The 21,558-nt window shown below is 44.3% G+C and overlaps 1 protein-coding gene across 6 annotated transcripts in view; it reads left to right on the top strand.

Annotated features, from left to right (window-relative positions):
* The window catches only part of RSU1 (Ras suppressor protein 1), a 356,276-nt gene that overhangs the window by 187,631 nt on the left and 147,087 nt on the right, over nt 1–21,558 (top strand). For 4 of the 6 annotated variants that reach the window (XM_060162616.1, XM_060162590.1, XM_060162607.1 and 1 more), the window contains one exon: nt 8,264–8,974. The exons of the other annotated variants lie outside the window; for them this stretch is intronic. In XM_060162616.1, the coding sequence (XP_060018599.1) occupies nt 8,264–8,366 (103 nt within the window). In that variant the 3' untranslated portion in view covers nt 8,367–8,974. Of the gene's footprint in view, nt 1–8,263; nt 8,975–21,558 lie in introns of those variants that run through there. 6 annotated transcript variants of the gene reach the window in all.

The following is a 21,558-nucleotide window of genomic DNA, read 5'->3' as shown; positions in this document are numbered from 1 at the left end:
GGTGTTAGTGAATTTCACGGAACCACCTCTTGGAGGTCTGATCTCAAAAAATCACTGCCTTTTGAATTAATGAGACTGCTCATGGGAATACGGTAACTGTTCTTTTTTTTTTTTTTTTCTTTAAGACTCAGCGATTTATGTGCTAAGGTTCTGTCACCAGCCCCTCAGAAGCTGCTAGATGGGATAAATAAAGATACTGCAAATGCTTATTAATAATCTAGGCTTCACACTTTGTCCACAGATTCATTTGAGGAGATTTTAAATTTAGCATCCTACCATAAGATTACAGATTAGACACAAAATGATTTCTCTCCGTTATTGTCACCGGCCATATACTTAGATTTTTCAAATTGGTTCTTTTCTTGGTCTGTATAAGGACTTTCCATGGAAACACCCAAAACAACAGGAGGGAGGCATATGACATGAGCAAATGACTTAAGAACAGCATATTGCACCTCTCACATACCTGGCATTCTGAAACATAATATTTACATAGCACACAATGTGTTTCCAGCAGCTGCCTTGGGTACGTAGAATACAAAAGAAGTGAAGTCCGCAAGTCCCCGCCCTCAGGAAAATGGTGGGCTGTTGAAGAGGACAGAACTGAGAAATCCAGAAAGATGGGAGACAAGATCACTTCGCGCCTAAAGAGTTTGAACTTTGGAGCTGTTGCCTGGGTTTGATCCAGACCTTTTGCTAAGCCTCAGTTCCTTCATTTGCAAAGATAATAAGATAATAAGATAAATCCAACTACCTTGGCTTGTTGTGACAGTGAACGCTGATTGCATGGTTACCATATCCACCAGGTGCCCTGATCCAGGTGCTCTACTGGTACTTGGAAGTAACAGCCGAGAGCAGAAATCACTTTGTATCTTATGAAGGACTTAATGATGAAATCCCAATAAACCCTCTAGTATTTGGCGAAGGCGGAGATTGGACCGGGGCGGGCGGCAGGGCAGAGAAAGCTGTGAAAGGCCGAAAGATGTGGCTGCGATCTGAACTACAGAGAGGGTGGAGGCTAGGCGTTTCAGGCAGTGGCAACACAGACCAGCAAAACACAGAGACCGGAGGGATCCTGGCTGACGGGAAAGACGAATCCCAGGCCTTAGATTGATTTAGTGTTAAAAATTTTCGCAGATCGCCTGCAAGGTAGACGGTATACGGATATGACCGTTTTCCAGTGAAGATAACAGAGGTTCTGGAAAGCTACGGGACTCTAAGTTTACTTAGCTAATAGGTGGCAAAACTCACACTCTGCCCACGTTTCCTACAGTCCACGCGGCCTTCCTCCAGACCAGCCTTTCTGCGCTCGGATGGTGAGCGAACAGGGGGAGATGAAGGTGGGTTAGTTAGGCGTTACACGGCATGTTCTGGCTGCTCTCTGATACAGTGGGTAGCGGACGCTGTTTTCCATGCGTAAACCGAGGAGAGAGAATTCCGTCAGTCACGTGTAGGACGCATTGGAGGAAGGAAGGAATCGGTATCAAGGAGACCAAGAAGAGGGAATTCCCTGGCATTCCAGTGGTTGGCACTTGGCACTGTCACTGCGGGAGCCCAGTGTTCGATCCCTGGTTGGGGAAGTGAGATCCCACAATCCCACAAGCCACACGGTGCGGCCGGAAAAAAAAAAAAAAAAAAGACCAAGAAGGGACCTGTTATAATAATCTAATGGCCATGTGGTGTAGGCCTATTTTAGGGTAGAAGAAAAAGAATGAATAAAATCATAAGATGATGGAAAAAAGAGCAAGTACCGTAAAGCAGCTTGTTAATCCACTGAGTCACAAACCTTTTGAGAAGCTGATGAAAGCTGTGTTCGCCTTCTGCTGAAAAATGCACATATAGCTTTGCTTGGAGCTCAGATCCTACCCTGGCCCCGGGCTGAGACTGAAGAAAGAGGCAGGTGCCAAAAAGACTTCATCTTGTTGATCCTGGAGGTCTGGAGACTTCAGAGGGACAGACCTGAGGAACTGGGCTAGGGAACTATTGCATGCATTTGGTTGGCTATAATAGCGAAATGTCCTAGTGGGAATTACGCATAGCAGGGGTTGAAGATGGTGGTGACTTGGAGGACTCCTATTCAGAGATGATCACAGAAGCTACAAAATCAGATGCTCTTTCTAGGGAAGAGGATAGAGAGAGCTAAAAGCAAAACCCACAAGGGCTGCAGAATTGTTTGGAGAAAGAATAAGTACCAAGATAGTGCATTGGAGCCAAGGGAGGAGGTTTTTCAAGAAGGAAAGCCATGGTCCCCAGTGGTCTTCATCACTGCAGCCATGAAGCGGTGTGAAGGTCTGCAAGAGACCCTTGGATCCAACAGAAACAGTAAGACTCAAATGGATTTTTTTTCCCCAAAATGCAGATGGCCGTATTAAATAAGATGCACCTATCAGCAGTAGAAAAGCGTACATATCATACTACTCAATATAGTGTTTGTTGAGAAATCCACTCTGATTCTGGTGGGCTGGAATTGTTTGCTGTACCATCTCAGGTGTCATCAGGCAGGGTGTTGAGTTGCGTGGAGTTTCAGGGGGCCAGTGCGCAGGCAGCTTTGATAGGATGCCTCTCAAGTGACCAGTCTGGTGACCTCTGCCGTCCGTGGCATCATTTCATGATGATTTCTCCAGAGCTGGTCTTTGGCTGGGATTCTGCAGACGGCCGCTCAGGGCAGGGCCCGCTCCCACAGGGACGAGAACGAGAGCCCTTGTGAGCCGAGTGATGGTGCCTCTTTCCTCTCCCACAGCACAGAGCATCAGCAGGCATCTCACCTTGGAGGAGTCCCTTCAGCAACAGAAGCCTGTTCATCAGACACCTGAGCGTAGTTGATCCTGTCCTGTCACTTTAGATGGTTCTCTGTTCATTTTTCTGCCCTCCTCGAACATCTCCCAGTTATCCTCTATAGACCTCAGATTTCAGGGGACAGATTTTCCAAGACCCTGTGCCACAGCTTCCCTCTATATGCTGAGTGGATCACTTGACCCACCAGCGGCTGTGGCCTATCAGTGACCGTGAGCCGGGTTCCTCCGTCAGTGCTCTCAAGCCGGCACGGTCAGATTTCAGTGCCCACCAGAAACCTCCCCGAGAAAGGATCTCCCCACAGGCTCATGGGGGCAAAGTCGATCCCAGCTGTGCTCTGTGCACGTGCAGAGCCAGGGTCTGAGAAGCAGGCGGAACTGGCCAGCATCGCCTGAGTCGCGGGCCTTCGTGAGAGGCTGAAGGAGCAGCTGCTGCCCTGGAACACTTGCCCTGAAACCCCTGCTCTGAGCCTGCGCACACAGGACCTTGTCCACGTCTGATTACTCTCCCTTCACAAGCCCTGCAAGGTAGCAGTGTCCATCATTTTGCAGATGAGGACATCAGACTGTGACAGAAGTTAGTCACCTTCTCAATGTCACATGTCCTTTGGGGCAGACAGGGTGCAGGAATGCAGAGGCGAGTGAAGCCCCAGGTCTGTTCTCCAGAATCCCCTGTGCAGGACGCCAGGGCTCCTGTAGGGCGGGATGGGTACTGTCTGAGCAGAGCACTGAGGGGATGTGCTCATCCAGAAAGCACCTCGTGCCACGGTCTGAAGGGTAGTTGGGACTCTTCCAAGGTCGAAGAGGTGGAAGGTGCGTCACGAGAGGAGAGTATGGTGTGATCACAGGGACGGAAATCCATCCTTAAGGCTGTGGGCTGTGTTGATCTATCCAACCAAATGCATACAATAGTTCCTAAAGGCTGTGGGCTGTGTTGATCTATCCTGTTTTCCACTTTCTCTATTTTATGATGCTTTGGCATCTTGGGGGTCTTGCTGTCTGGGGAGACTCCCAAGCTAGCTCATCCCTAGAGGAGCAGACAACTCATCTGTTAGCGCATCTTTTCGTATCCAAGCCAACCAACCCCAAACCCCTATCCTAACTACCTCTTTTCTCTAACTCACGTGCACCAAGCCAGTATTCCCCATGACCCAGACCCAGGTACTGGATAACTAGAGATCACCTCTTTAGCCCTGGGCTCTGAAATTTTAATCACATCATGCACTTCTAAACTCGCTCATACCCTGCCTCACCCCTTCCTTTTTGTGAAACCACTATAAAGGCTCTGGGCTTTGCTCTCTCCTGAGCGCCTCTGCCTCCTAACCAGCCCCTGTGCTTCCCCGTGTGGCCCTGCACACAGCTGCATGTAACAAAACGCTTTCAAAGGCACAGACCTCTCCGTCTCCTCCCTGTCACCTCTATGAATTAAATCCTGGGGACATCTCAAGCATGGGCCATGACTCTTAGCTTCAGAGCATGGAGAGAGCCAGTCCCTTCCTGTCTCATTGTGGCAGAGAGGGGACAGTTGACCTGCCCATTTCCTCTCCCTCTAGTGGAAACAGCACCCGTTTTTCCTTGGGGACACTCCTTTGCGCCCTCTCTGCAACTTAGTTTTTAACTTTTCCTTCTTTTCAGTGAATTATTACCCCCGAATTTTTTTTTTTTCCCTGCTGAAATTAAGCAAAATCCTCACAGACAGCCCCAGAGAGGCTCACTTACTGTATCGGTTCCCTATAGCTACTGTTAACAAATGACTGTGATCGTTTTTTGTTTTTTTTTAACATTTTATATTGGAGTATAGCCAATTGACAATGTTGTGATAACAAATTACCATGATATTAGAGGCCCAAACCATAACCAGTGTACTATGTTACAGTTCCGGGTGTCGAAGCCTGCAATTTAGGCGTCAGCAGGGTTTTGCCCTTCCAGAGGCTCCAGGGGAGAACGCGTTTCCTTGCCTTCCTAGGGTCTAGAGTCTGCCTGCATTCCTTCCACGTCAGAGCCGGCAGCTGAGCCTGTTCAGATCTCTGACTCTGGCCCTCCAGCCCCCCTCTTAAAAGGACCCTTGGGATTACTTTGGGCCCACCCAGATAATCCAGGATAATCTCTCCATCGCAAGATCCTTAACTTAACCAGCTGTGCAAAGTCCCTTTTGCAATATAAGGTAACATAGTCACAGGTTTCAGGGATTTAGGATGTGGACATTTTGGGGGGCCATTATTCTGCCTGCTACACTTAATTGCCTGGAGGCCCCGTGGCTAATAGCTGGTGGAACCCAAGACTGGGGACCCTGAGATGCTTGTCCTTACTGCTCTTCCAGAGCCACGTCTCCAGAGAGGAATGGCCGCTCTCATGTATCCAGTCTACAGATGAGAGTCAAGTGCCGGCTCTCGTCCGGCCACACAGCTGGAGGAGGGAAAGCGTCCCGCAGCGCAGGGCAGAGTCATCCCGGCTTTGCTGGTGACTCACAGAAGAAGTGGGGCAGTGCATTTAGCTCTGCCTTAGGTGCCTTCTTCAAAGAGGATTCGAACCTTTCTTCCAGAGATGCTTGGGGATTTGGCGTCGATAAAAAAATACCGTATTCTTGTTCAGAGGAAAAAGCCCTAGAGAAATAAAGTAATCATATAATTATCTTCTTTTAATCACTCTGACTATAACCCCACATCAGTCTTGTTTTTCCACAAGCCCTCGTGGGCCACGTCCAATAGTCCTGTCCTGGTGTCCTCATTTCACCACCATGGCCACCCTGTGAGAAAACGCATCATTTTTTAACAGATGAAGAAACTGAGGCACGGTGGGGTGAGGCTTGCTAATCATTTGCCCAGAACGAACAGTTCGTAAAGTGGCAAAAGGAGGATTTTAAGCATCAAGTTCAGGACTGCTATCTCCCGTCCGGCCCTTTGTAGCGAGTGGCTTGCTGCGTAGCCCCAGGAAGGCCGGGCACGCAGTGGGGTTTGAGTCCGAAAAGGCAGGCATTGAAACGTTGGAACATTCCAGTTCCTTCCTGAAAAGAGGAGCCTTGCTGAGTCCCGAGCAGCTTTTGCACCGCCTTCTGAAATGACTCTGCTGGGTTACCGCCGTCAGGGCCCCGCGACACTGCCACCCTCTCTGGGAAGGCTTCCGTGCCTGTGTGTTCAGGATGTGGTCCCCAGCAGGCCTGCATCAGGTCTTTCATCTCTTCCCCCTCCTCTGACCCCTTTATTTCTTTTGATATCACTTTCCCAGCACCTGAGTCTTGCCGGGTTTCCAAATTCGTGAGCGAAGGAGTTGTGTTTCTGCAGATTTTTGTAATCCTTAACATCTGATGCTGTCTGCGAGTAAAAATGTGTATACTTCTTTCCTTTATGGGGATAAAAGTTTGGAAAATAGAGGAGAGACACGTGAAGCTGTAAGGAAGCGGTACCATGGGAGCAGGTACTGAGACCATAGGTGCCCGTGTGAATGCACAGAACAGGGTAGTCAGACCTTGGCTTCGTGCCAGGCGGGAGGAGCTTGGAGCACATCCCACTGGAGCGCTAAGCCCCTGCTCTGGAGGAAAGCGGCATCCTAGGAGGAGACGGGCAGACGCCATGAGAGGATAAGCTTGTCTCAGAGAGTGTGTTGATAAAGGTGAGGAACGTAAGGGCCAGCTCTGCTTTGGCTCAGGGCTTCCTCTCCCTGTCTGGCGTATCTGGGAGACACGCTGGAGGGGCAGGGGAAGGGGTGCACAGGTTGGAGCCTCCCACGTAATGCAAGGTAATCTTCCTGTCTCAGGATCCTTAGTCTCACCTCTGCAGAGTCCCCTTTGCCCTGTAAGGTGACAATAACAAGTTCCGGGGGTATTAGGACAGGGACATCATTGGGGGTTGGAGTGGCAACAGTGGTGAAGCCGGACTGGCTGAACCTTCCTTTCTGCCTAAACCAATGTTTCTTTCCCTGGATCCAGGAACCCCAGGTGTCCAGGGCACAGAACCAGCCGCTCTTTTTAAAGTCTAGGGGAGGGGGTCCTGTGTTGGTTTGAAGCTCCGTTTTCCTGGGTGGCAGGTTCTCCTGGAGAGGAAGATGTTTCTGCTCAGGGGTGCCGGGGAGGACTGGGCCTGCGTCTCCATTCAATTAGCCAGCAGTCCTCTAAGGGAACTTCTACAGACTTTGAACGCTGACTTGCAAGTGCTGATATGACCCATCTAGGACATGTGGTACCTCCTTCACCCTCCCCTTTGCCCGGAGAACGTTCCCAGCACCTGGCTGGGCTTAACATTCTTCAGCTCGTAGCTCTGTCTGCTGCCACGTCCTGCATTCTAAACTCCTCGGGAGCAGAAACCCATCTTCGTGACCACTGTCGGTAGATGCTGCTTGTTACTGCTTCTGAGGAGATGCTTGGAAGCCTCTGGAGAAGATAGACTACGTCTGACCTGTCAAAACCCAGTGTCCAGCTTTCCCTAAGCGTCCAGTCAGTTGGACAGCTCCGAGCACCAGGTCCCTCCCTCGGCCTGTCAACCACAGCGTCGGTGTCATCAAGAGCATCAGTATATGCCCAGTGCAGGAGAGGGTGTCGATTCCCTGCGTGGATCCTAGAACACGGGACACCTTGTACAGGAAGGTCAGTCTTTGTGTCCGCCCTGTTCAGTTAGCATAAGGCAGTTGCACCAAGTGGGGTCAGACACTGCCTTCCCTCCGGAAGCACTGAGACACCCACCTGCCTCTCTCAGCGGCACAGTTATATCAATAAGGGGAGTTAGGGTTGAGCTGTATTTATCTTAGGGTGGCTTTTAATTTCGTTTAATCAGAGTTACTCATAAATTACCGATTAATTACTACCTGCTGTTGGGTTCCAGCCCCTCAGCCGCGGAGCTCACTCTGCTCTGCGAGGGATGCCATGGCTGTAATCGTAGGCTACTTTGTCAACATTTAATCAGCGGCACTTATTAACATGGCATTGATGGGTGGTCGCCACCCCAGCGCCATCCGTCACGGGTGAGCAGCTAGCGAGGGCTCGGACACCATCGCTCTCTGTCACGTCACCCGGCCCTGGGGTTCTCGGGCCGGAATGCTGTTCCCTTTGCACTAAGTGGACACTCCATCTTTTCAGTTCGGCCCAATTTCTGTCACTGTCGACTTCAGCACTCGTGGCCCGTGGAGCTGCAGTCCGGATCGGCCAGGCTAGGCGTCATGGTCCCCCTAGTCCTGGCTCTCTCTTCCTTTGCTGATTTCACACTTAGCCCAGGGAGTGTAGGATTCCAAGAGACTTGTCCAGAATTGGACTTCATGGCATGGTGGGGAGAGAGAGAGAGAATGTGTGTGTGTGTGTGTGTAAGACAGTTTATAGTTCTTAAATCCAGCATATGACCCAGAGAAAACAGAAATGACCTTGTGGTGTTCTTTGGCTTCCTGAATATTCCTAGAGATGAATCTGTTGATGAAAACGCTGCCATAGAAGCATATCTTGTGTTCACAAGGTAGATCTCACGGTGTCCCCTCCTCTCTCTTTTCAGCCTCTACGGCAGACACATGCAGGCAAACCCAGAACCGCCGAAGAAAAATAATGACAAATCGAAAAAGATCAGCCGGAAACCCCTGACAGCCAAGAACAAATAAGGGGTTGGCATGGGCTGGACTCCTGATGGCTTCTCTCCTTATTACTTCGGTTCTCTCTTTTTCTATCTCACAAATGAATACTGTGTGTGTTTGTTTTGCTTTTTCTCTTTCTAGCGCTTACCACCTTACCTTTTAAATTCTTTTGGTGGGTGGTAGATTTTTCATAAGTTCTTCAAACCATTTCCATTTGTTTCCTTGAAATTGCCAAAGGCAGGCTTAGTTCAGCTGCAAATTCCATATGAGACACAGCTTTCAGCTCCTTGAATAGATGTTCACAGAGTTGCTTATTATGAAAAGAATAATTAAAATCATGTAATCATTTAAATGCTACAGTTAACACTGTTTATTCACAGAACTCATTATTTTTGCTTTATTAACAGTTTTCCTTCACCGCCGAGATTTTATGTCAACTTCCAAATGATTTTAATAAAATCTTGACTTCGTGTCACATGTTGCTTCTTGAATAAAAAATCTGATCTTGGGTATACCCATTTTTGTTTACTTTTCTCCCCAAAATGATCTTATCTACTTTTATTGGTTGTCAATGATAAACTCTGAAACTTTCCATGAAAGAAATGCAGCATTAAATCAGAGTTAGTTTCTTCTCACATCGATTTGTCAGTTTTTTTTTTTTTTTCCTTTGAGGACTGTTTCTAAATTAGGAAGGAGCAGAAAAACAAATCTCTTGGAGATTTTGCCAAAAGATTTTGGAAAGCAGCATTGCTTAGCTGAAGGAATGGTGACTTCTGCCAGTGGCTGGTCGACAAGAGCTGTGAAACAGAGAGAGAAAAATACTCAAGTGTGTTTCTTGTCACTGCAGAAAATCTGCTCATATCAGAGCATCCTCCTAAGTGACTGTGATGATGCCAAAGAAGTTGTGTAAATGTGCACACTCTATACCACACCCAGTGTAGAAACTGCAGCGGCAGAATCATTAAACAAGTAATTATTTACCTCTGTGGTAGGCAGCTTTGCTCTTATCTACAGTAATGTGTATGTCAGTGGAAACACATCCAAGCAGAATGTTTGCGCTAAAGGGACTGCCAACCCTGGAATGTCTTAAAAGGTGTGTGAAGATGTAACATTGTCTCAGGTGGATCGTCTGTATCTACCCCTGCATCTTCTTGTCTCCCATCTCACAGCTGAAACCCTGAGACCAAGACCACTGGAACAGAGGAAAAACCAGAATCAAAACACAGCCAAAAATCCTGAGTTACTTAGGAAATGGATGCGTTCGAATCACAGAGATCACTACTGAAGGTCTACACTTCTTGTTTCCGGATAACTTCCTGATAAAACATTCACCGTGGGAAGAAGAATTCCCAGGTGCCATCACCTGTTTGGGGATTTAGTTGATGTAATTTTTCTAGGTGCAATCTTTGCCTCAGCCTGAATTTTGTTCAGTTTTTTTTAGCTTGTGAAATTAACAGGAGGAAGAACAATACCTCTACTATTGGTGATTGGAAAGACTTCATCTAAACTTAAACTAGCAACAAAGCTTTAGTAAAACTACCACAATATAGTCTTTTGAATAATTTTTTTTTAAAAGATGAACACTCTAGATAGACATAAGGGCAATACATGAAAATTCACCGGGAGGAAATATCCCCAAGAACCATGGAAAAAAAAAAAAAGTCCAGCCTTACTAGTAGCCAGAAAGATATAAATCAAAGCAAAAATAAGACAGCTGTAATAATGAGAAATGTGCATATATTTTTTAAGCTAGTGTTAAGTGCTAGAGGGAGTAATATGACATAAACATTCTTATACGCTGCTATTGGGAATATAAATTTCTCTCCAGAAAGGTGGTAGGAATTTAATGGTAACTAGCAAAACCTTAAGATGGGAAAGGAGGGTTAACGGTGTATCCACATGATAAACTTTTATGAAGACATTAAAAATTATTGAACGATATCTAGGGGCAAAGGGAGATAATCATATCCAGTTAAGTAAAAAAAAGTCACACTTAAAAAACTATGAGTGGTCCCAACAGTGGAAAAAGGAAATTGTGTTTATAATATGTATGCACAGAAAAATGGAAATGGACTTGGATTTTATGGCTGATAAATTATTTCTGTATGGTAGGTTAAAAATTTTTAAATTCCTTTTTATACTTATTCTGTACTTTAAATTCTCTGTAATCAGCATGTATATTTTTATAATCAGAAAATATTAAATGTATATCTTTTCAAAACAGAATTGGTATATTATGCAGTCCAGAAAATATCATATATGTAAGTGCAAGGCGTAATGTAAAACCTCAAGGGGGTTTTCTGCTTTTTCTTTTGTCACCAAAGTGTGTTTTCACGTCTTTTCATACAGTCTTTTCGGTTACTTGATAACTGGATTTACAAAATATCTACTTTTCAAAAGGTAGCACTTTTTTTCTCCCAGTCTTATTGTGATATAATTGACAAACACTGTATAACTTGAAGGTATACTTTATAAATGACTTGACTTTGACATGTTGTGAAATGATGACCATGGTAAGTTTAGTTAACATCCATCATCTCGTATTAGTACCCCCAAAAAAGAAAAAAGAAAGTTTGTTTTCTTGTGATGAGACCTCTTAGGATCCATCCTCTTAACAACTTTTAAATATGCAGTACAGCAGTGTTACGTGATATCCTCAGTACTTAGTTATAACTGGCAGGTTATACCTTTTGACCACCGTCATCCAGTTCCTCCAGCCCCACTCCCTGCCTCTGGTAACTGCAAATCTGATCTCTTTTCCTATCATTTTGTTTTTTAGATTCCAAAAGTAAGTGATCATACAGTATTTGTCTTTCTCTGTCTGCCTTACCTCGCTTCGCGTAATGTCCTCGAGATCCGTCCATGTTGCCACAAACGGCAGGATTTCCCTCTTTTTATGGCTGAATAATATTCCATTTATATAAATATAACACACTTTCTTTATCCAGTCATCCTTCGACGTTGTTTCTATGTCTCGGCTGCCATGAATAATGCTGCTGTGAATGTGAGGGTGCAGATATCTCTTTAACATAGTGTTTTCATCTTCTGGATATATTCCCAGAAGTGGAATTGCTGGATCATATGGTAGTTCCAGCTTTAATTTTTGTGGAACCTCCCTAGTGTTCTCCATAGTAGCTGTACCAATTTACAGTCCCGCAGACAGTGCACAAGGGTTCCCTTTTCTCCACATCCTCGCCAGCAGTTTTTCCCTTGTCTTTTTGATGATAGCCATTCTAACCAATGTGTGCTGATTGTGGGGTTTTTTGGTTGGTTTGTTTGTTTTTGCGGTACGCGGGCCTCTCACTGTTGTGGCCTCTCCGTTGTGGAGCACAGGCTCCGGACGCGCAGGCTCAGCGGCCATGGCTCACAGGCCCAGCCGCTCCGCGGCATGTGGGATCTTCCCGGACCGGGGCACGAACCCGTGTCCCCTGCATCGGCAGGCGGACTCTCAACCACTGCGCCACCAGGGAAGCCCACTGATTGTGGTTTTGATTTGCATTTCCCTGCTGATATTGAGCATATTTTCGTGTACGGTTGGCCATTCATGTATCCTTGGGAAAATATCTATTCAGGTGTTTTGCCAGTTGTTTAATTGGATTATTTGTTGCTATTGGGTTGTATGAGTTATTTATATCTTTTGGATGTTAAGCCCTTATCAGGTATATGGTTTGCAATTCTTTTTGCCCGTTCCATAGGTTGTCTTCATTTTGTTGACGGTTTCCTTTGCTGTGCAGAAGCTTTTTAGTTTTGATTTAGTGCAACTTGTTTATTTTGTTGCTTGGTGCTTTAGTTGTTATATCTAAAAAATTATTGCCAAGACCTATGTCATAGAGCTATTTTCCTGTGTTTTCTCCTAAAAGTTTTAGAGTTTCTGGTCTTATATTTAAGTTTATACATTTTGAGTTAAATTTGGTCAGTGGTATAAGTTAGAGCTTATATCACTTCATTATTTTACACATGAATGTTAGTTTTCCCAGCACCACTCATTGAAGAGACTGTCTCTTCTCCACTGAGTATTCTTGGCTCCCTTGTCAAATTTTAGTTGACTGTACATGCATGGGTTTCTTTCTGGACTCTTGATTCAGTTCCATTGTTCAATGTGTCTGTTTTCATGCTAGTACCATACTGGTTTAATTATTGTAGCTTTATAATAAAGGTTGAAATCAGGAAATACGATGCCTCCTGCTTTGTTCTTTCTCAGGATTGCTTTGGCTATTTGGAGTCTTTTGTGGTTCCATGTAAACTTTATGATTGTTTTTCTACCTCTGTAAAAAAAAAAATGTCATTGGAATCTTGATATAGATTGCTTTTAATCTAGGTATGGCTTTGAGTAGTATGGACATTTTAACATTAATTCTTCCAGGATACCTTTCCATGTTTTTTTGTGTTCCTCAATTTCTTTTATCAATGTCTTGTTTTCAGTGTAGAGATCTTTCACTTCCTAGTGAAACTTATGCCGAGGTATTTTATTGTTTTTGATGCTGTTGTAAATGGGATTATTTCCTTTACTTCTTATTCAGATAATCCATTATTATTATATAGAAATTTTACTGATTTTTTTTAAAAAATTTTTATTTATTTTTGGCTGCGTTAGGTCTTCGTTGCTGCGCACGGGCTTTCTCTAGTTGTGGCAAGCGGGGGCTACTCTTCGTTGCGGTGCACGGGCTTCTCCTTGCGGTGGCTTCTCTTGTTGTGGAGCACGGGCTCTAGGCACGTGGGCTTCAGTAGTTGTGGCTCACGGGCTCCAGTAGTTGTGGCTTGCGGGCTCTAGAGCGCAGGCTCAGTAGTTGTGGCGCACAGGCTTAGTTGCTCCACGGCATATGGCATCTTCCTGGACCAGGGCTCGAACCTGTGTCCCCTGCATTGGCAGGTGGATTCTTAACCACTGCGCCACTAGGGAAGCCCTCTACTGAGTTTTGTATGTTAATTTTGTATCCTGCAGCTTTATAGAATTCATTGATTCGATCTAACACTTTTTGTGGAGTCTTGAGGATTTTCTCTATATAAAATCCTGTCATCTACAAAGAGACAATTCCATTTGTTCCTTTACAGTTATGATGCCTTTGTTTCTTTTTCTTGCCTGATTGCTCTGGCTGAGACTTCCTGTATTACTTTGAATACATGTGGTGACACTGGGCACCCGTGTCTTGTATTTGATCTTTGAGAAAAATCTTTCAACCTTTTACAGTTGAGTATGACGTTAGCTGTGGGTTTGTCATATATGGTCTTTATTATGCTGAGACTTGTTCCTCCTGTACCTAACTTTTTAAGGGTTTTTATCATGAATGGATGTTGAATTTTGTCAGATGTTTTTTCTGCATCTGTTGAGTTGATCATCTGATTTTTTTTCTTTCAGGCTATTAGTGTCATATATGACATTTATTGATTTGTGTATGTTGAACCATTCTTGCGTGTCAGAAATGAATCCCATTTGATCATGGTGAATGATCCTTTCAGTGTGCTGCTAAATGCAGTTTGCTAATATTTTATTGAGAATATTTACATCTATATTCATCAGGGATATTGGCCTGCAGTTTCCTTTTCTTGTAGTGTCCTTTTCAGGCTTTGGTATCAGGGTAATGGTAGCCTCATAAAATGAGTTTGGGAATGTTCCCTTCTCTTGGATTTTTTGGAAGAGTTTGAAGAAGATTGGTGTTAATTCTTTTTATTATCAGTAAGTATAGTTGATTTACAGTACTTTACAACATAGTGACTCAGTATTTTTATAGCTTATACTCCATTTAAAATTATTATAAAATATTGGCTATATTCACTGTGAAGAATATACCCTTGTTGCTTATTTATTTGATACATAGTAGCTTGTATCTCTTAATCACTTGCCCCTCCCACCTTCCCTCTTGCCACTGGTAACCACCAGTTTGTTCTCTATATCTGTGAGTCTGTTTCTATTTTGTTATATTCATTCATTTTATTTTTTAGATACCACATGTAAGTGATAACGTACAGTATTTATCTTTCTCTGTCCGACTTATTTCATTGAGCATAACACCCTCCAGGCCCATCCATGTTGTTGCAAATGGCATAATTTCATTATTTTCACGGTTCAGTAACATTCCATTGTGCATATATATACAACATGGTGTGAATTCTTGTTTAATTGTTTGGCAGAATTCACCAGTGAAGTCATCTAGTCCTGGGCTTTTCTTTGTTGGGAGGTTTTTGATTACTGATTCAATCTCCTTACTAGGACAGTCAGTCCCCCCATCTGTGAGCTCCACATCTATGGTTTCACCCAACCGTGGAGCAAAGCTATATTTTCTTAAATTCCAGAAAGTCCCAAAAAGCAAAACTTGAATCTGCCACATGGCAACAACTGTTTACAAAGCATTTAAATTGCATTTACAACTATCTACATAGTATTTACATTGTATTAGGTATTATACGTACTCTTGAGATGATTTAAAGTATATGGGAAGGCTGCGTAAGTTATATGCAAATACTCTGCCATTTGATATAAGGGACTAGAGCATCTGAGGATTTAGTATCTGTGTGGGGCCCTGGAATGAATTCCCCACAGATATTCGAGGACGACCAGTTCTGTTCATATTTTCTATTTCTGTGATACCCATTGTAATGTCTCATCTTTTATTTATAATTATGTTGATTTGGGTCCTCTCTTATTTCCTAAGTTAGCCTAGCTAAAGGTTTGTCAATTTTGTTTATGTTTTCAAAGAACCAACTCTTAGTTTCGTAAATTATTGTTTCCCTCCTCTCTGTTTCATTTATTTCTGCTCTAATCTTTATTATTTCCTTCCTTTTGCTAACTTTGGTTTCAGTTTGTTTTTCTTCTTCTAGTTCCGTGAGGCATAGGGTTAGATTGTTTACTTGAGATCTTTCTTGTTTCTTAATGTAGACGATTATTGCTGGGAGCCACCTGGTTAGACTGCGTTGGCTGCATTCCATAAGTTTTGGCGTGCGGTGTTTCCATTTTCATTTGTCTCAAGATACTTTTTAAAATTTTCTCTTTAATTTCTTCTTTGATCCATTAGTTGTTCAGGAGAGTGTTGTTTAATTTCCGTGTGTTAATGAGTTTTCCAGTTTTCCACCTGTTATTGATTTCTAGTTTCATTGTGATCAAAGATACTTGGTATGGATTCAGTCTTTCTGAATTTGTTAACACTTGTTTTGTGGCCTAACATATGGTCTATTCTAGAAAATGTTCCATGTACCCTTGGGAAGAATCTGTATTCTGCTGTTGTTGGATAGGATGGTCTCTATATTTCTAGGTCCATTTAGTCCGTAGTTTGTTCAAATGCACTGTTTCCTTATTGAGTCTCATCTCTCCATTGTTGAGAGTGCCATATTAAAGTCCCCAGCTATTATTGTATTGCTGTTTATTTCTCTTTTCAGTTCTGTTTTTGCTTTATATTTGTAGTTGCTCTGATGTTGGGTGCCTAAATATTTACAATTATCATGTAGTCTTGAGGGATTGACCCCCCCCCTTATCATTATATAATAGCCTGCTTTGTCTCTTTTTACCGTTTTTAGTTTAACGTCTATTTTGTGTGATGTAAGTGTAGCTACCCATGGTTTTGTGTGTGTGTTACCATCTGCATGAAATATCTTTTTCCATCCCTTCACTCTCAATCTGTGTGTGTCATTAAGGCTAAAGTGAATCTCTTGTGTGCAGTGTAGTTTTTTAATCTATTCATTCTATGTCTTTTGATTAAAGAATTTAATCAGTTTACTTTTAAAGTAATTATTGATAAGTCAGGACTCATTATTCCTGTTTTGTTCATTGTTTTTCAACTGTTTTGTAGATCCATTGCTCCTTGCTGCTTCTCCTGCTGTCTGTGTGTGTGTGTGTGTGTGTGTGTGTGTGTGTGTGTGTGTGTTTTGATGTCTTTTGGTGTGAATATGCTTTGACATCTTTATCATGTTCATTTTCGTAATTACTACAGGGTTTTTTTTTTCCCCTTTTGGTTACCGTGAGGCTTACATAAAATATTTTAAGCTTATAACACTATTTTAAACTGATAACAAGTTAACTTTTATAGCATTCCTAAACTTTATACTTTTACTTCTCCTCTCCTTCACATTTTAGGATATTGATGTTACAGTTTACATATTTTTGTATTGTATATCCAGTAACAGATTATGGTAGTTATGTTTATTTTTACTGCATTTGCTTCCTAAGTTTTAAACAAGACTTGTGAGTGAACTATTCACCACTATTTCCATATTACACAATTGAACTTTGGTATATTTACCATTACCTGTGAGTTTTATGCTATCTTCTTTAATTTTTATGATGTTAATTAATTAGCACCTTTTTACTTCCTCCCTCTCAAAGACTCCCTTTAGCATTTCTTGTGAAGTAGGTCTAGTGGTGATGAACTCCCTCAGCTTTTGTTTGGGAGTCTTTATCCTTCCTTCATTTGTGAAGGACAGCTTCACCAGGTATAGAATTCTTGGTTGACAGGTTTTTTTAAACTTCATTATTTTGATTTATATTATTCCATTCTCTTCTGTTCTCCAGAAACAGAAAATTTTCCATTGAGACATCTACCAATGGTCTTATATGGGTTTCCTTGTATGGAACTTTTCTCTTTTCTCTTGCTGCTTTCAGAATTATTTAATTTGTTTTTGACTTTTGACAGTTTAACTATAATGTATTTTGATGTAACCTTACTTGGATGCAGTCTGTTTGGAGTTGGGTCTCATGGATCTGAATGTTCATTTCTTTCCCCAGGTTTGGCATGTTTTCAGCCACTGTTGCTTTAAATACACTTGCTGTCCCTTTCTCTTTCTCTTGTCTTCTTGGAATTCCCATAATGTGGATAGTTTCTTTTGATTGTGTCCCGTAAGTCTTGTAGGCTTTCTTCACTCTTTCATTCTTTTTTCTTTTTGCTCCTCTGACTAGATAATTTCAAATGTCCTGTCTTCTAGGTCATTGATTCTTTCTTCCGCATGGTTAAGTCTGTTTTTGAAACTTTCTGTCGACTCCTTCAGTTCAGTCGTCGTATCTTTCAACCCTAGGAGTCCTGTTCAGGTTTTTCTGACGGTTTCTATTTCTTTATTGAGCTTCTCATTTTGTTCATGCATTGTATTCTTAGTTCTGTTCAGCTGTCTGAGTGTTCTTGCAGTTCACTAAACTTCTTTCAGCGGATTATTCTGAATTCTTTGTTCACAGAGGGTCAGTCATTAGAGCTTTGTTAGTTTCCTTTGGTGGTGTCATATTTACCTCCTTTTTTTGTGATCCTTGACTCCTTACATTGGCGTCTGTGCATTTGAGTAATCCGGCTCCTCTTCTAGACTTTATGGGTTTGCTTTGGCAGGGGAAGATCTTCACCAGTCAGCTCAGTTTGGGCTTCTGGGTGTGTCTTCGCGTAATATCCTTGGACAGGTGGGGCCTGCCATTACGGTCTTTTTTGGTACGAGGCAGCTGCTGAAGCTCTGGAGATAGGGACAGGGGGCGTGTGACACTGAACAGATGGATAGAACTGCTGACTTGTTTTCCTGCTCAAGTTAAGCCATAGGAGGGGGTCCCTGGGGGCCTGGCGTCTCTCGTCAGGCTTACTAGTTGGTCTGGATTGGATCCTGTACTCAGCAGTAGGCAGGGCTATGAATTATGAATAGTTCCCCTGCCCTGGCTGCACAGCAGGATGGGACCCAGAGTCTGTACGGCTTATTGTTTGGGGGCCCAGATGAGGCCAGAGTGTACACTGAATAGCCTGGTCGGCGAGGCTACCAGGTTTGCTCCGCAGATGGAGGGAGCCACAGGCGGCGCTCGCTGCTCAGGTATCAGTAGAAGCAGGGCTGTTGAATGGGCTGCACAGCTTCCCGTGTGTTCTGGTCAGCTTCCCTGGTGAGACAGGCTGAAGACTCTATTCAGCAAAGAAGGGGCTACAGATGAGATCCGCTGACTGGGCACCGCAAGAGAAGCAGCTCTTTAGCCAGTAAAGCTGTTCATTTGTTGTCTTAACTCAAGCCAACCCGCACCCCAAGTTCCCTGGCCGAACAGAGCCACTGGCTTTATTCTGCAAACTATTGGTTCTGCCTGTCCTTCTCTGGGCTCAAGTGCCACTGAGTCATACAGCTTCCAGGAGTTGTCCCTAGCCCTTCTGGTCAGATGGGGCCAGATGACACTCTCCACAAGGCGGGGGGACTGTGATTCAGCTCCCTGCCTGCACACGGGCCAACCAGGCTGTACGGCCTGTAAAACTCATCGTTTGAGGACCGGAATGAGGCAGACTGACTGGCACCCTGCCGCGTCCCCTGGTAACGCCGTGCGCCCCCCTTGGTTCTGCAGATGAGCAAAACCACAGGTTGGTACTACTGCTTGGGCTCTGCAGGTAGGAACTTTGTTTGCCGAGATCCAAGTGCTGGTTGTTGAAAGCCCCTCCCCTTGCTCGATCACAGTCACATTCCCAGTGGTGGAGCCCTGCAGATTCCCCTGAGTTCTCCATGAGGTAAGACCAGAGTGGGAACCCCCAGGAAGTGACCTACAGTGCAGGGAGAGCTGATGTCCCCCCAGCTCTCTTTTCTCACTGGAGAACCGTAGGCTCAGGGAAGACCTCTTTGTGTGGTGTTGTGCTGGCCTGGGGGAGGGACACCGTGGTCAGCGTGTAGCTGCCCCTCTTATCCTTCTCATGCAGTCTGTCTTGGTCTCTGTGATGAAGGGGGTGCTGCAGCCTTACCCCCATTTTCTAGAATTTTCTCAGTGGCATCATGTCCATGAATAGCTTTTAGTTCCTCCTGTGAGGTGGATGAAGTTGGGAACGACCTACGTCATCATCTTGGTGACATCGCTCTCTTCAAAAAGGTACCTTTACAACAAAGATGACCTAACATTTTAGCACAATGGTGAGACTGGTTGTTGCTGAGGATACCCTCCAGGCTCTAAGCCTATGCAGGAACCCATGATCTTTTTTTTAAATAAATAAATAAATTTATTTATTTATTTAGACTGTGTTGGGTGTTCGTTGCTGCGCACGGGCTTTCTCTAGTTGCGGCGAGCGGGGGCTACTCTTCCTTGTGGTGCGCGGGCTTCTCACTGTGGTGGCTTCCCTTGTTGTGGAGCACGGCCTCTAAGCACATGGGCTTCAGTAGTTGTGGCTCTTGGGCTCTAGAGCACAGGCTCAGTAGTTGTGGTGCACGGGCTTAGTTGCTCCACAGCATGTGGGAATCTTCCCGGACCAGGGCTCGAACCCATGTCCCCTGCATTGTCAGGTGGATTCTTAACCATTGCACCATCCGGGAAGCCCCCGTGGTCTTTTTCATTCCTTGTTTGAGGCATCTTTCCTTGGACTTAACTTTCTGTGAAAGACTGATCGTGCCCATGTGCTGGGTACTTTAGAGGTCATGTGCAAAATACTTGTGTATAGAGAGTTGCGTTCAGTCCTTGCCATTGCCTTGTGAGATAGGCAGGCCAGGATTATGTACGAATTCATTGTCGAATGGTTCTTAGACCTAGCAGAGACATGTTTCTCTTCCTTTACTAGAAGTTAAATGTTCTGTTAATCACGAGTGTATTGATTTTCTTCTCAGTTAAGGTAGAAGCAAGTAGGCAAGGTGGAATCAAGTGGAAAAAGTTGGGCTTGGGAGGGATGTTCAGGTTAAAGAGTTGTTGTTCTTTTGGGTTTTTTTGTTGGTTGGTTGGTTGTTTTTTGGGTTTTTTTTTTTTTTTTAATGCCAGTGACTTGTACACTTTGTTTTTGGCAACGCCACATGGCTTGTTGGATCTTAGTTCCCCGACTAGGGATCGAACCTGTGCCCCCTGCAGTGGAAGCATGGAGTCCTAACCACTGGACTGCCAGGGAATTTCCTGGTGTTTGTTTGTTTGTTGGGGTTTTGTGGTTCTTTTGCTTCAAGGTCACAGACGCTTTGCCATTTTAGTGTGCATTTGGAATCTCTGAGAGGGTGCTGTGGTATGCAGGGGCATCTGCGCACAGAATCCCTTTTCCACTAACCACTGTACCACGCTTGTAGTCTGTGGAACCCACATTGGGATACGTTCTCCACAGGATCGAGCGGCTAGCCTGAAGTCACGTCAGTTTCGTCCTGTAGCGCTAGAAACTACTTGTAAACCATTTAGCACAGGTGAGTCCTCACTGTGGTAAGTTGAAATAGATACAGAACGAAAATCATACGGATCCAGAAGGAAGTGAGTTGTCTCAATCGTGGTTCAAATATCAGTTGCTGGAAATATAAAACCAAAGTTGACTCTAACTTGCTATGTTTTTACTTTTACTTACCCTCATACACTATGTACTAAATACTTGCTCATTGCAAAGTTAAGTTTCTAACAGGGAAGTTTCTAACAAAACTTCCTAGTTGTACTATCCTGCATGGACCTTGAGAAAATCTTCTAAGCTCTACCTTCAAAATATCATCAGAATTGCCGACTTTATACCATCTTCCGGCCACCCTCGCTTCTCACCTGGGTTACTGCAGCCTCCTCCAGTCGGGCTGCCTGCTGTCCCTCTTGCTTTCTTACAATCTATGTCCAACAGTGATCGTTTTGGGACTTCCCTGGCGGTCCAGTGGTTAAGACTTCGCCTTCAAATGCAGGGGGTGCAGGTCTGATCCCTGGTCGGGGAGCTAAGATCCCACATGCCTCATGGCCAAAAAAACCAAAACATAAAACAGAAGCAGTCCTGTAACAAATTCAATAAAGGCTTTAGAAATGGTCCACCTCAAAGAAAACTCTTTAAAAAAACAACAGACGATCCTTTTTAACACAGCCCTCAGAACCCACTTCTGCTTGCCATCTCCTGCTGGCGTCTCCTTTCACTCCGAGTAAAAGTCACAGTTACCGTGGCCTCCACGGTCGTGTGCGCTCTGCCCTCCCCCCCCCCCACCTCTCCTCCTTTTCTCACCTGATCTACTCCAGCCACCCTGGCCCTCAGGTTCTCCCTACTTCAGGGCTTCTGTGCATTCCGTCCTTTTCCTAGAATGTTCTCCCACGTATAATTCCCTCACCAACTTCAAGTCTTTGTTCAAAAATCACTTTCCCAGTAAGGCCTACTCTGCTCAACCTGTTTTAAACTGCAGTTTATTTTGTTTATTGCCTGTGTCCTACCCCCAGAATGTAGGTTCCATCATCCCTAGAATGTAGGCTCCGTGAGGAAAAGAGTCAGCAAAATGTGGGCCATAGGCCAGGTGTGGTCCATGCCTTTTTTCGTAAATAAAGTCTTCCTGGAACACAGCCACTCAAGTTCATTTACTTGATGTCTCTGGCTGTGTTCGTGCTGCC

The sequence above is a fragment of the Lagenorhynchus albirostris genome, chromosome 1 (genome assembly GCF_949774975.1).
Source record: "Lagenorhynchus albirostris chromosome 1, mLagAlb1.1, whole genome shotgun sequence".
NCBI lineage: Eukaryota > Metazoa > Chordata > Mammalia > Artiodactyla > Delphinidae > Lagenorhynchus > Lagenorhynchus albirostris.
Note: the sequence above shows the minus strand (reverse complement) of the source record. Positions and strands in the feature narration are given on the sequence as shown.